Here is a 15,945-nt window from a genome sequence, read left to right as displayed (position 1 = left end):
TAAACACACCTGAGAACTTCATTAGTTTAACTCATAAAAGAGTAAAAAGCGACCTTTGAGCAATAAACATTCAGGGAGGCATAACGTCATCGTCTGTCCGCTTGGCATCCTATAAACTGGGACATTTGGCACGATCCGAACACATCCCATCTTCCCTTTCATCCTCCTCTGTCTCTCTCCGTCCAATCGCAGCTCTGATTCAAGACAAGACTCCTCTTTCAAGCCAGACATAAAGAAGTGCCCCATCACTGACCCTCACAAAGACGGGCTTTATGTGTCCGCACAACCTGCTGAGGACGGAGAAGAGAAGAGTCCCTCGACCCATCCAAAGAGAGTCTACAGCAACTCAAGCTCTTTTAGGACGCCCGAAGGATAGTTTGAGTTGAGTTTAAATTCTAATCATTAACACATAATCATAAGACATCAGTCGTTAGTTTTCTAACCCAGGTTTGAGTATCACTGTAGTTCTAATGAATAATGGGCGTTACAGAAGGTCATGTGATCTGAGTCTGAAATAAACAAGACTTTTGTCTTTTTTTGACTTGTTTTCCAATAAATACATCTATAAATTCTTGAAAGAATAAAAAGGGATACTTGGTATGCATTGGGAACAGTGTTGGGGAAAGTTACTTTGAAAATTAATGCAATACTGCGTTACTCCCTAAAAAGTAACTAATTGTGTTACTTAGTTACTTTTTATGGGAAGTAATGCGTTAAGTTACTTTTCGCTACTTTTTCTAACTTTGGCTGGGCTTGATTTTTTGTTTTATAAAACAACAGTGATTATAAAAACAAAAAAGTAATATTTTTTGGCAAATGTAAAGGCACTTCCACACCGAAAGTGAAATGAATAAGCCTCAGGCTGAAGGAAATGCAAATTCATGCCTGTCATTTTAAAGCCATTCTGGATCAACTCTTACTTCAGCAATAAAAACTACTGAATTAATTATTTTTTGATTATTAATATGGTTGAATCGGTTTATCGGTCCGCAGCAAAGACATTGGTTAATAAAGTGAGAATAAACACATTGAGTACACCTGTGTTATTTAACATATTGCAGGTTTGAGTAATATTCTGAATATACATTTAACTACTGTTATTAATTTTGAGGAATACTGAATCTGTTTTTGAGCAAGTAAACTGATTCTCACATTAATCTAGAACTACAGTAACCATCATGTTTACACGTTTATCTTTGCACTTACATGCAGAAGGGAGAGGCGTCAGTCAACACATGGGAAAACTAAGTAACTTGAGTTATTTTGAATTAAAACAAACACATATTTTGAATTAAATGTAATGCATTACTATACTAGTTACCTGATAAAAGTAATCTGATTACATAACTCGAGTTACTTGTAATGCGTTACCCACAACACTAGTTATGAACATAAATGTTTTTTTGTAACTGCACTTCAAATGTTTATTTTTTACTTAGTGTAGTTAGTTTTATATGTAACATATGTGACATTGTTGGCCGATATTTGTTCTTGTTTTAAGCACAAAATCACTTAATTTTGATGATTTTGTCAGAAAACAAGTCTTAATATCTTCAGTCATTGTTCTTCTCCAGTAAATGTATCTTGATTTAAGAATGTTGAGATATTTGTGCTGGAAAACGAGACGGAAGAACATAATTTTTGCAGTGCGTTAGTTATGATACAGTGTTCACTAAAACCCTTTAAATGGGTTCATTTCGTGTCTTCAGGCTCAGATCACTGAACACACAGACCCAGCTGTGTGTCATGCACAAAAACAATTACCTAACAACTACATGAAGCGCTTCCCTCATAAAGCCCGAAGATCCTGGTTAATCTGTCTGCCTTTGCAGCATTCATCTGGAGATCTGGCACTCCTCAAACACAAAACAAACAGAGCCGCTCTGAAACTGAGCTGTCCTGGCAACTCTAAAGCCAGCGAACGCACTACGCCAGATTAAGTCCAGACGGCAGCGCTGGCTTGGGCGTGTGTGTGCCGCGAGCAAACTGAGCTTAAACACTTCTGGATCTCTGGCACTGGCGGGAGGAGAGAGGGGGGGCGGCAGGTGCACGAGCGCACAGGTGATCAACCTCACATGAGACCCTTTAAAGGGGTACTTCACCCAAAAGTGAAAATTACCCCATGATTTACTCACCCTGAAGACATCCTAGGTGTTTATGACTTTCTTCTTTCAGAGTTAAATTTAAAAATGTCCTGGACTCTTCCAAGCTTTATAATGGCAGTGAATGGCTGTCCAAGTCCATAAAAGTGCATCTATCTATGATAAAAGATGCACTTTTATGATGGATAGATGCACTTTTATGATGGAGAGATGCACTTTTATGATGGATAGATGCACTTTTATGATGGATAGATGCACTTTATGATGGATAGATGCACTTTTATGATGGATAGATGCACTTTATGATGGATAGATGCACTTTTATGATGGATAGATGCACTTTCTGATGGATAGATGCACTTTTATGATGGATAGATGCACTTTTATGATGGATAAATGCACTTTATGATGGATAGATGCACTTTTAGGATGGATAGATGCACTTTTATGATGAATAGATGCACTTTTATGATGGATAGATGCACTTTTATGATGGATAGATGCACTTTTATCATGGATAGATGCACTTTATGATGGATAGATGCACTTTTATGATGGATAGATGCACTTTTATGATGGATAGATGCACTTTTATGATGGATAGATGCACTTTTATGATGGATAGATGCACTTTTATGATGGATAGATGCACTTTATGATGGATAGATGTACTTTTAGGATGGATAGATGCACTTTTATGATGAATAGATGCACTTTTATGATGGATAGATGCACTTTTATCATGGATAGATGCACTTTTATCATGGATAGATGCACTTTTATGGACTTCAAAACAGAAACAGCCATTCACTGCTATTATAAAGCTTGGAAGAGCCAGGACATTTTATAATATAACTCTGATTGTATTCGTCTGAAAGAAGAAAGTCATATACACCTAGGATGACTTGAGGGAGAGAAAATCATGGGCTAATTTTCATTTTTTGGTGAACTATCCCTTTAAGGCAAGGCATTTCAGACGCAGCCATCTTTAAAACAGCTGTTTCAGTCTTCAGTTTCAGTTCATTCTCTTTGAATGGGGAAACATCAAACTCTAAAGCTGTATTAAATTTCATATCTGAAATGCCAGTGAAATCCACTGCAGTAACACAATGACTTTACCAATCAGTGATTGGCTGTTTTATTTATTTACAACAGCTCACTGGATGGATAGTGACTCAATTGGATCTGTTTTTATTCTCTTCTATAATTTTAGGAGAAAAATCTGAAAGCAAAGTTGATACACAACTGAGATCTCCATTAAGTTTCCTGAGCAGTGAAGGAGCAGCGTCTGAGACTCCTGAACATCAGGTATCAGTGTCTATTCCAGGAGAGACGCTGAGTAAGCAAGGTGTTAAACAGCAGATAGAGTGACTCATTAGTCCGGCCGTGACATGCAAAGCTTTGGAAATATTTTCCAGCAACACCCTGCAGTCTAATACACGCTTAGATCTTTGCATTTCTAATCGCTTGTGCTTTATAATGGCACGCTTACTGGAGCATTAGTGGTGTTTGCTAAGTCAGTCATCACAACTAGCGCTCATAGTGACCAGATCTCTAACACCAAGTCTTAAAGTTCAGCGAGTGCATCGTCCTGCTCGTCTGAATCATGCTCAGAGATTCGAGTGAGAAAGAAACCTAGCAAAGACCCAGAAAACCGTAGCATCCACCTAGCAACTGTAACTAGAGGAATGAAGTTTGTAAACAAACTTTGATGTTGGCTTGAGAAAGCCTAGCCTGAAAGTTTGAAGTAATTCTAACAAATAGATAGATAGATAGATAGATAGATAGATAGATAGATAGATAGATAGATAGATAGATAGATAGATAGATAGATAGATCCTCTTGCAGCATCTCTTCTCTTCTCTGATGATGAGGGCGGAGCTATAACCTGTCACTCACATGAGATCAGCCAATAGCAAACCACAACCATCCAATCAATTCCCCACAGACACAATCAAGCCCCGCCCACATGTGTTCTCGTTCCAGAAGTGTTTCACTCGATATATGGCACAATAGGGGACAAAAGAGAAGCATATCTTTCCTTTCTTGTCGAATGTAATACAGCAACACCGAATCATCTTCTTCAAAGTGTTCAGTATCTGAGCATCAAGTCATTATCAGATTGAACCAAAGGCACCTTCAGATGAGCTCTTTTCATCCTCATCAGTCTCTTTGATGCACGACCCCGATCCAGCGTCACTTCTTCACAACAGAGATGCGGAGGTGTGCAGATGAAGAGTTCACCACAAAAATCATCATTTACACCCTCATGTGCAAAGGCTCGTACGTCTAAACTGTTGTTTCATATGTCTAGGTTAAGCACTTGCAGCGTTGTAGAATATGGCAGCATCATGTTACTAATTTAGGATGCTTTATTAAATTAAATAATGTAAATTATGATTTCTGCATGCATTATCTAAACAAGACTTTTTTGACTTGCTTTCCAGTAAATACATCTAAAAATTCTTGAAAGAGGATAAATTAACTCTGCATATTGGGTTTGCATTGGGAACAGTGTTGGGGAAAGTTACTTTTAAAAGTAATGCGTTACAATATTGCGTTGATCTCCATAAAAAAGTAACTAATTGTGTTAACTTAAAACTAAAAAGTGTTAAAAGTAACTTTTTATGGAAAGTAATGTGTTAAGTTACTCTTCGCTACTTTTTCTCAGCTCAGCTGGGTTTGATTGTTTATTTTATAAAAACAAAAGTAAATGTAAAGGCCCTTTCACACCATTATCTCTTTAAGATCTCACTAAATGCTTCTGGAGTGTTTGTGTGCGTCGGAGATTTCTGCAAAGTGTCTGGAGCTGATTTACTTTCATTAGATGAAGAATTCCAATAACCGGCTCATAATGAAGACGCTAATCCTCACAATAACCACACGCCAGCAAGCTTACAACGGCTCCGCGGAGAATGGAAACACTGAGTTAGTTTCCACACGCTCAAAACTGATCCTCAACATACATCCTGAAATATATTCTGAAATATATTCGTCACATTATAGATGTGATGCTTCCCAATTCGCACACCATCCATCCTAAATAGTATTCGAAAATAGAATAAGTACGTCCCAAATCGTAGTATGTTGAAATGAGTATCCACATATACCCGGATGGTCTACTGTTTCCGGCCAGAATCCGAAGTGCAGATCCGTGAACATGCTAACGGCTAATATTGCCCACAACCAGTGTTGGGCAAGTTATGAAAAAGTAATGAATTACTAGTTACTACAGTAATTACCTCTTCAACAGTGTACTCTCTCTAAAAAGCATTTAATTACTAATTACTAATTACTTTCTAAATGCCATATCAACCTCAACCAGCTGAATAATACAAGGATAGACATGTTTTTTTGACTAGCGTGTCGCGAGGACTGGAGTTGAGAACCACTGGTTTATACCAGTCTGATCTCATGGCATTTCATACGTATTTTACAAGGTGGCTAATTAGTAAGAATTTATACGAGTGAGGTCGTACGATTTAGCCACTTCATAAAATGCATTTGAATTGCCGTGAGATCAGATTGGTCTATACACAGTGTTTACATCAGAAGAAACTGTAATTAAATTACAGAAAAATTAGGAGTAATCCCTTACTTTACTTTTTCTAGGGAAAAGTAATTCAATTACAGTATTTAAATTACTGCCCATAATCCATCACGTGTTTGACAAGGATTCGATTCGAACTACAAATGCGAGTAAAAAGTGTTTAAAAACTACAGACATGGAGGATGCGAGTCCTGTGGTTATATAGAGGGGTTTGAGTGATTCATTATCAGTGTCTAACCTGACGTTGTCCACATTATATACTTCATCCGCAGCAGCATTGTGAACCTTTGTAAAGATACGTTTAGCCATTAATTATTAAAGGCATCATTATATTCAAACTGCAAACACATGAGGAGAGTCTCCGCACGAAAGACCCACGACGTGCTTCAGCATTTCTCTCCGACACGGTAGGAAATTAAATTAGATTGAATGGAGGATTTTAACTGTGACAAGATGATTGACAGGGCAGTTTAAGCACGTGACTAAGCGACAGAGCTGTCCATTACAGATGACGAAGTAATATGTCCCAAAGCTTGCCTACTCTTTTGCTACACACTCAAAAGTCTGGACTTTTTCTTCATGAAAAGAATAGTTTTAGGGCGCAGTATGAGTAGGCGAATAGCCCGAGGCTGTTACCTGAGGAGGGGCAGGGCTGCGTGTCATGTGACCGCGTGTCATGTGACCTGGTGTCTGCGCGTCTGTAGACCAGGTGAGGTTTGTTGTGCTCTTCCTCATACTCGTCTTCATCAGCGCTCAGCAGCGGCTCCAGGAACACCTGACCGCTGTGTGTCGTGAACGTGCCGATCTGAAGAGGCGAGCAGAACAACACACAGTTAGTCACATGATGACTGAAGGATTCCTTACTATAAAAAGTGATCAGACACACAATATTAACCCGCTGGGAAAATCCTAGAGGAACCGGAGCAACATCTACAGATTCATTTCACAGCAGACTGGAAAACCAAAACACCTACAACACTGGCATCTTTTATTATATGGATAATAAAACTATTTATAGGTTTCAGTGCTTTTAAGATGGTCCACTTTATGCTGAACCTATAACAACACCTTTTGTCAAGTGGTATATTGGCATATAAATAAATCAATCAATAAATCAATCAATAAATCAATAGTAAAATAAATAAATAAATAAATACAAATATTATAAATAAATAAAAATGTTGTAAAAAAATTGACAAACGAATAGTAAACAAAATAAATATTATTAACTAAAATAATAAAATATAATAAAATAAATAGAAATGATAGTATATATATATATATATATATATATATATATATATATATATATATATATATATATATATATATATATATATATATATATATATATATATATATAAACATGAAAAGTAAAATAAATAAATAAAAACAAAAAGTTAACAAAAAATTTTTTATAGTAAACAAAACAAGTTATGATATTAAAAATTAATAGTAAATCAAATAAATAAATTAAATATTTTATAGTTAAAAATAAAACAATATATAGTTAAAAAGTAAATTGAACAGTACAATAAATAAATAAAAAATGATTAGTAAAATAAATAAATAAAAATGGATAGTACATAGAAAAAGTAAAATAAAATAAATCTAAATGAACGTAAATTGATGTTAAAAAAATAAATAAAAATAATGAGGCATAATGATTGACATTCCTAATGATCCTGAAGCCCCCCTGGGATCATGGTTTATCACCACGGCAACGCATTCAAACACAGAATTCCAAAGTCCTGCACACATTCCCAACAGGAGCCGTTGTACAGTCAGATCCGGAGCGCTGCTAGTTTGAGGACACTGTATGGAAAACATACCAGCAAATAATGAAGTGGAAGAATGCTTGTGTTTGCTTGAACGAATGGAAACATGTTTGACGTGAACTCTGTTAGTTTTCCAGCGTGTGCTCCACATGAAGACTGACGGATCATCCCAATCTCTGTCAATCACAGCCACCTCACTGGCCTGGTATTCGTCTTCCCTCGGAAACAAATGTCATTTCTGTCTCATCCCACGACGTGACCTTCACATGAAGAGCCTTTTCCACAGAAACACACTGAGTGTTGCTATTACATCACACACTGACTGCCACACAAACCAGATCAAACACAAATGACACCTAAGAAAGGACAAAATCTCTACAAAAGGCGTCGTCGTCTGTGTGATTAATGTGCTGTATATGACAGATCTGTGAGGAAAAGGGTTGAATGATGAGCATGTAGTTTTGAGTGACAGCAGAGACGAGTAAAAGCGTCTCGTTAAGATGATGTCACTCAACACACACGTTCATTAGGCCCGATTCACAGGATGAGAGAGTGAATATTTCCGTTTCAAGCCTTTCTGACAGGCAGACACTCGCTCAAAGCCTTGGGGATGGAAACATGCAAATCAAACCACAAAGCCCTAAGAATACTGTATTGACGGACAGAAACACACACTGTAAACACACACACACACACACACACACACACACACACAATCTGATGGGCTTCGACTGTCCTTACAATAAAGAAAAAGCTAAACTGATGCTTTCAGATATTGATTGATATATGAGTTCATCTCATAAAGTCTGGCTTATATTGTATCACTAAGTGATGAAATATCACTAACTTACCAGTAAAGTACATTTCACACAAAAAATATAAAATAAATAAAGTTTTTAGGACCATTGAGATTTTTTGCATTTTCACATTATTTATCATAATAATTAAAAATCATTTGCTCTCCAAATGCACATTAATGTGAAGATAAAATGTGTTATTGTAACTGTAAAGTGTGTATAATTAATGAATATAAGATTTAAATGAAGCAAAAAGTATTTTTACTGCAAAAAATATACTTTTTTTTCTTCAATTCTGCAAAATATATTTATATAAATATAAATATAGATAATTAATGTAATTATAATTTATGCAAAATATAATTATATATAAATAATAATAATAATAATAATTTGCAAAAATTATTTATGTATAAATTAGTGTATAATGTGTATATAATACATAATATAATATATAAATATAATATAATATAAAGTGTGTAATGTGTAACATTTTATCTTCACATTTCATGAATGATTTTCTGTTGTATATATACAGTACATATCAAAATTCACAATTTAATATTATAATTAAAATAGATAATTAATGTTTAAATGATTCATCCATATACTTTAGCAGGACATTATAACCCTATTTCTGTATAGTTCTGCAACGGTACCGTACGTCTCCAGATGAACGCTTCAGTTTTCCTGTAAAGCCCTCGGCTCATGCCAGCTGTGGGCATCAGAGGTCACGCGAGGTCAGTCACACACACACACACACACACACACACACACACACACACACACACACATGCACATCTGTCCTGCAGGTTATTACGCTCGGGTGCAGACAGATGCTGTCGACGATCTGAGAGATCAGCGCACCTGACCATCTTATTCTTTAACACACGCTTTCTCTGCACTGAGGGATTATGGGTCGGTCCGTCACCTCACTGTCAGCGGGTTCTCTCTCATCCCATGATGCAATGCTTCTAACTACTAAAGTCTCTGTCCTTCTCTTTCACTGTCTAGCAGGACTGGAAACTAGCGGCTGCTGTTGAGATCTGAACACTGAAACGAAACAGTCAAACAAGCGCTAAAAAACGGACATCAGTCAACTATATACATGTTTATTTCAATCTGAATCTGAATTTCAAACCACATGTGAATGAACTGGGTGTGTAATAGTGTGTGTGCAATTATTAAACTGTTCAGATGACAAAATCAACTAAATGGTTAAGAATTTTAACTTGTTTGTTTATTTATGGTTAAGGGGATTTTCAATAAAAAAAAAGCCTCCTCTTGACACTTTAACATAAAAATCACAATTTTAAAACATCAAATAATGCGCTAAATTTGACAGTAATAATTTGTTTGCATTTTTACTTCTCTGATGACAAACTAAACAAACTTGGATTAAATATGGTTCAAAATCTTATTTTTAATCATTTTAACATGTTTTTTGTTCACAACTATTTTAATGGTGAGAAACAGGTTAAAATGTAGCAGAATATGAAAAGATTTTTTTTGAAATAATATTAATAATTAAAAAAAAAAATTTTTTTTTACTTTTTTGAAATAATATTAATAATACTAATAAAATTGAATTTTTATTAGTAATAATTGTATTACTAATTACCATTTTATTAGTAATAATACTAATAAAATGGAATTTTTTAATAAATTACAAAAGTTTTTAAAGTTTATCTTCAACTAAAAGAAAAGTATAACATTAACTCTGGCCTCCTCTGGACACTGGAAACAAAAATCTACATGCTTCAGTTTTAACAATTTTAACATTTTAAAGTTTGCTTGTTCACGACTATTTTAATGGTGAGAAACAGATTAAATGTAGCAAAATACGAAATACGTAAAAAGTAAAAAAAAAAATTCAATTAAAAAAAATCTAAAACTAATTGAACTGATCTCTGGACACCATTAAAAACAATTTAAACAAAAAAATGCTTAGGTTTTAAGTTTAAATCGAAACTGAATAGCAACTGATGCATCATATTTATGTCTGTGTTGTGACCCTTCCTTGGGCTGTTTACGACTCGAGCGGGACGAAACACGTGCTCCTGTCGTCCTCTGAGCTCGGAGCCTGATGACGACCCCGTGACCTCATCAGAGACTAAATGAGCGCCGCCCTGCAGGGACTAATCACCTCTATTACCTGAGATCACTAATTAGCAGATGAGCGTATGCAAACGGGTCAGGAGCACATCCTCAGAGACGCCCTGAGGTCAGTCGGAAGTGGAGCATACGGACTATATTTGACAGACAAGACAGCTGGGTGTCATATGACCCGAATCACATCCGTTCATTCTGTCCCACACCAGTCACTTCTCTAAAATAACTAGCAGTCATGCTTACACAGCCAGTCATGCCTTCAGAAGAATAACTCAACTAAAACAAAGCCTAATCCTCACAGAGAGAACTAATCCTGAACTCATGCAATTACTGTAATAATGAGCTTCCTGCTATTAACAACTAGTAAAAAATATATATTTTTAATTAATCGCTTCACTTCTAGTTATGCACTGTGACATCACAAAATCAACCAAAACTGAAAAACACTCCATGTTACTAGTCACCAGCCCATGTGTTTACCCAGACAGCAACATAGTGTCGGCCCAGATCCGGCCCACATCTGGTACATGTCCCCTGAGTTTATGCTCACTAGTCCAATATAGGAGAACAAAAGTGAACAACTCAACAAAACCAAATCCTTAATCAATAAATAATTAATAAAATAATAATAATAATAATTAATAAATAAAAAAAGGGAATTAATCCTGCATTCATGGCGGTATTAACGTAATTACCCAGAAAGCAACATAGTGTCGGCCCAGATCCGGCCCACATCTGGTACGCTTGGAATCCACATGTGAGCCGGATCTGGGCCGACACTATGTTGCTTTCTGGATATGAATTTCCTGCAAGTAAAAACTTGAAAGTTGGAAACGCTCTGACTTTTACATATCTGCGGTGATATCACAAAAAAACAACCAAAATGGAGCATTTAGCAACCTCTACATGATACTAGTTACCAAGCTAGATCTCTAACCACTAACCCTGAGTTTAAACTCACTAGTCAAGTCTACCCAAGTCATTTAAACTAAAATAACTAGCAGTTTAAACATCCACATCTTTGTTGAACTCGCAGAGTTGAGAAACACTCTGACTCATCCCAGTTAACTATTGCGAAACCAAAACAGTTAGCAAGAAAACTACGTCTAGATCGTCGTCCACTAACACTGAGTTTACAGTAACTGTTCCAGTCCATCCAAGTCATTTCTCCCATCTAAAATAACTAACTTAGCAGTTTAAACATCCGCTCATGTGTCACTTCCAGTCAAAACTAGAGAAGAATAACTCAACTAAACCAACTAAAAATGGAAAAGTTAGCAAACACGAATGTTACCCGTTTTTATACCAACTAGTCCAATAGAAGAGAGAACAACTCCTGTATCAATACATGTGTTCATGTTATCAATCTTTTTAGTAGTTTATTCTAGTAGTACGATTGTTTTCTGCTAGTAAAAACTGCTCAGATCTTTGTTGAACTTGCAATTACAACTGGGAAACACTAACTAATCCCAGTTAACCGCTGTGACACACAAAAAACAACACAAACGCAACAGTTAGTAAACACTAAACATTACTATTTACAGATCTTTAACCAATAACTCTGTGTTTATAATAGTTCAAATGTTCTTTCAGACAGTTTTGTTTCAATGAACCAGTTAAAATTCAGCAGTTTGATTACATAATTACACACTGATGTCACATATACGCAATTCTATTACTAAAGTGCCCACACTGTAAAACCCAACAAGTTAACTCAACTCAAACCGATTGAGGAAACTGATTGCGGCAAACCATTTAAGTTTAAAAATAAATACATATGAGTATTGTGAACTTATATATATAAGTTCACAATACTCATATGTATTTATTTTTAAACTTAAATGGTTTGCCGCAATCAGTTTCCTCAATCGGTTTGAGTTGAGTTAACTTGTTGGGTTTTACAGTGCAATAATAATGTGAAAATCAGATGTTTTACAGATAGTGAATAAACTAGTCTTAATCATGTCACCTTTTTTAAATAAACCTTGAAAAACAATTAAAAAAATGTTATTTCGGCCCCTGATTCAGGTCGACTGCTCAGTTTATGCTGGCTTGTATCAGCAGCTCATCGGTTCTTCGCTTCCGAGTCTGAACTGTTTCCTCGTGACTCGAGAACTGTTGTAACCATTAACCCACTCTTGAATTTGTACTTGAACTACAGCCATTGAATCACTGTTATATTTACAATACTTTTGATTTCACAGACAGCAACATAGTGTCGGCCCAGATCCGGGTCACATCCGGTAAATGTGGATTTAACGCGCACCAGATGTGGGCCGGATCTGGGCCGGATCTGGGCTGACACTATGTGGCTGTCTGGGTTTGCTTTTCAGCAAAAAACATCAGAAACATAAATTTTTCCCTCTTTATGAAACCCTCGGCACACAGTTTGCCTGAAAGACTCAGTTCAGTGTACAGTTGGAGTAACTGGAGCGCTGAATGAGTTGGCAAAAACGGCATCATAGGATCATATACTCCTGGAGATTGACTCATTTCCACAGACTAAAAGTGAGTTTTGATTGAGTAACTCATAGATCTGTGCTGTTCCAGACGGTGCAGCCCGATTTGGTGAACGGCTTCAACCACTTCACTAAAAAGAACCGAACTGGATATCACTAATTTATACTCACTAGTTGAAGTCAACTAAATCAATGAAATCTTCACAGAAAGAACTTATCCTGCATTCATGTCAGAATTACAAGTAGAGTTGTTTAATCAATCATTCTGGTAGTTTATTCTAGTAGTACGATACCCAGCAAGCAATTTTGCATTTAAAAGACATCTAATAATAAATGTCCAAACACAGCCCTGACATCTAGACTAAAACAAGGCAAAATCTGGCCTGTCAGTGAAAATTTAATAGTCGTCTAAACCATATCCCAAGAATAGACTAGTCATCAATTAGATAAAGAAATGAAATGAGTGAAGACCAAACCGAAACCAAACACCTTGTAATCACTGTTGACTTTGCTTACATGATGGAATATCAAACATCTCACAAGTTATTTTGGCAAAAACGACATGTAACCAAATTCAAAGTTATTTTGGCTAGAAGTGTGTTACTCATAGCCGGACTGTATCGGGTCTATAATTAACCTAGACGGTGAGATGACGGCTATTGCTTGCTGGGTAGAAACAGTAATAATCCCATTTAACATCACAAAAACAAAACAGTTAGCAAACACTAAACGTTACTAGTTACCAGCCCAGATCTTTAACATCTAACTCTGAGTTTATACTCACTAAAGTCCAGTCCATTCTCTCATGCCCTTGTTGAACTGGTAACTAGACTCGACTTCCCATGACACTATCACAATGGCAGCAGCTATAGGTTTAGGTTTAGGTTTAGGTTTAGGTTAAGCTATAGAAATAGGTTTCAAGGTGCAAGCAGTGAATAATTTTGAGAAACGTGATCATCTCCACATAAGCTTCAAAAACGCGAAACTGTGAAAACGCTGACGGCATTCATCAGCTGACAGATCTTTAACCTCCTCACTCTTGATACTCACGAGTCCCGTGCAGAGGCTGAAGACGGCGTGGTGTTCGCTGCGAGCGTTGACGTGTCCTCTGAAGAAGCAGTGGCGCAGGTCTTCTCCGCGCTTCTCCTCATCTCCCAGATGAAGCACCGTGTAGGACGGAGCGATGAATCCCGAATCAGCCGTGAGGTTGAGGTGAAAGGCCTGACCGAACGCCTCGATCCGGTAATGCGCCCTGGAGGTCTCGGCGTCAGTGCTACGCCTTCTCCTGCGGTAATGCTGTCGGTGCGGGAACGACTCGCCAAAATCATTCAAGCGCACCGGAGTGACGATCTCATACGACGACAGCTGTCTGATGAAGCTCTCTGAAACACAACACATCTCAGATCTTAATGTCAAATCAGGCTATGGAGCTTCTTTATTGGCACTGATGGTTCCATGAAGAACCTTGAGAATCTTTCCATTGCATAAAATGTTCTTTATAATGGTTTCCTGAACAGGCTTTCCTCAAACAGTGGAGTGTTGGCGCTTGCAACAGCAAGGTCATGGGTTCGATTCCCAGGGAAAGCAAGAACTGATAAGAGTGTAAATGTGGACCTTGAAATGCAATGTAAGTCGCTTTGGATATAAGCGTCTACCAAATGCAAGTGTAAAAAAAAATCTTTACTGGGAAACAAAAATGGTTCTTCTATGCTGAGAACCTTTATTTTTAAGAGTGTGTCGTTTTTTGACACTTGAGTGTCTCTTAGAATGTGATTCGTCAGATCAAGTGTGTTTGAATCAGCTGGTGTTGTGGAGCTTTGAGTGGATGTATGAAGTCAAGTTCACACAGGTGTCCTAACAGAGGAACCTATACAGAATCACACTAACCACAAACAAGCACAATACTATTCAAAACTACATCTATTTCAATCCTACAAACTTCTCTCTGTCAGATGTTTAGATTGTAACGTGTGTTTGTGTATCTTTCTTTATGATAAATTGCAATTGCTTTGATTTTTGTTTTATCTAATGCAATGACATTCAGTCATTTTCAGTGTCTACATACTTTTTTGGGCTTCTACATATATAGGCTACTAAACACTTTAGAGATGCATAATACACTGCATAGTTTGCAACTGAAGTGTCACTTATAGTGACAATATTTAGAATGCCAAACATACACAATTAGCCTACACAATATATAACATCGTACTAATCTGTTTATATGCACAAAAATACATTTTAAAACAAAATTATTCTTTAATGTCATAGAAACCAGAGCAAAAAGTGCGTATATACGCTATTGTCAAGCTGTAGATTAGCCTGACGCCTGTCTGAGCTGGTTTCGTGGTGTGTTTTGTGAGAGTCTTACCTTGTTTGTGGTGGAGTTTGTACGTGTGCGCGGTGCGTAAAAGCGCGGAGAGGTGCCACACGAGTCCCAGCAGCCGGAGCGCAGGACCCCGCATGATTCCCCGGCCTCTGCCTCTCTCTCTCTCTTCGGTTCCCCGGGGCTGGAGCGTGTCTACCGGCTCTCCTCCTTCTGCTGAAACACGATCCGATCCGCCGTCATTCCGTTAAAACCTTCGCTCGGACCCGCTCATCTCGCGCACGGAGCCGCGGCTCTCAGTCAGTCAGATCGGTGCCGGCGGGCTTTTTTTTTTTTCGCTCGCTGGCTCTCCATAGGACACCCCCCTAAACACACACACACACACACTGAGGCTCTTGTCACGCCCCCCTGCTCTACTGCAGACTCTAGACTCGACCACTGAATCAAAGCACGTCAGAGTTCATTTCACTGAGACATAATAAACCCGCAGCAGTGACTGACCGCTGACAGAGACCCGTCGATAAAACACACAATACAGATCAACACAATCGGGTCACCGCTTTACATCTTAGTAAATCAATCAAATCAAACTAAGTTTATCAAATGCTCAAGTTTCTGACAGACCGACAGACAGACAGACAGACAGACAGACAGACAGACAGACAGACAGATAGATAGATAGATAGATAGATAGATAGATAGATAGATAGATAGATAGATAGATAGATAGATAGATAGATAGATAGATAGATAGATAGATAGATAGATAGATAGATAGATAGACAGACAACAGACAGACAGACAGACAGACAGACAGACAG

General features: G+C 37.3%; 1 protein-coding gene across 1 annotated transcript in view; it reads right to left on the bottom strand.

The window, feature by feature from the left end:
* Positions 1–15,441, bottom strand: part of LOC307151686 (A disintegrin and metalloproteinase with thrombospondin motifs 20-like) — a gene marked incomplete at its 3' end in the record, with an annotated part of 38,013 nt that extends 22,572 nt beyond the window's left edge. Inside the window, exons 1-3 of the mRNA XM_079859801.1 lie at positions 15,170–15,441; positions 13,849–14,180; positions 6,289–6,457 (exon numbers count right to left, since the gene is read on the bottom strand). Coding sequence (XP_079715927.1) covers positions 6,289–6,457; positions 13,849–14,180; positions 15,170–15,263 — 595 coding nt within the window. The 5' untranslated portion in view covers positions 15,264–15,441. The remainder of the gene's footprint in view (positions 1–6,288; positions 6,458–13,848; positions 14,181–15,169) is intronic.
* Positions 15,442–15,945: the final 504 nt, after the last annotated feature.

Source organism: Squalius cephalus (assembly GCF_949319135.1).
Source record: "Squalius cephalus genome assembly, chromosome: 23".
NCBI lineage: Eukaryota > Metazoa > Chordata > Actinopteri > Cypriniformes > Leuciscidae > Squalius > Squalius cephalus.
Note: the sequence above shows the minus strand (reverse complement) of the source record. Positions and strands in the feature narration are given on the sequence as shown.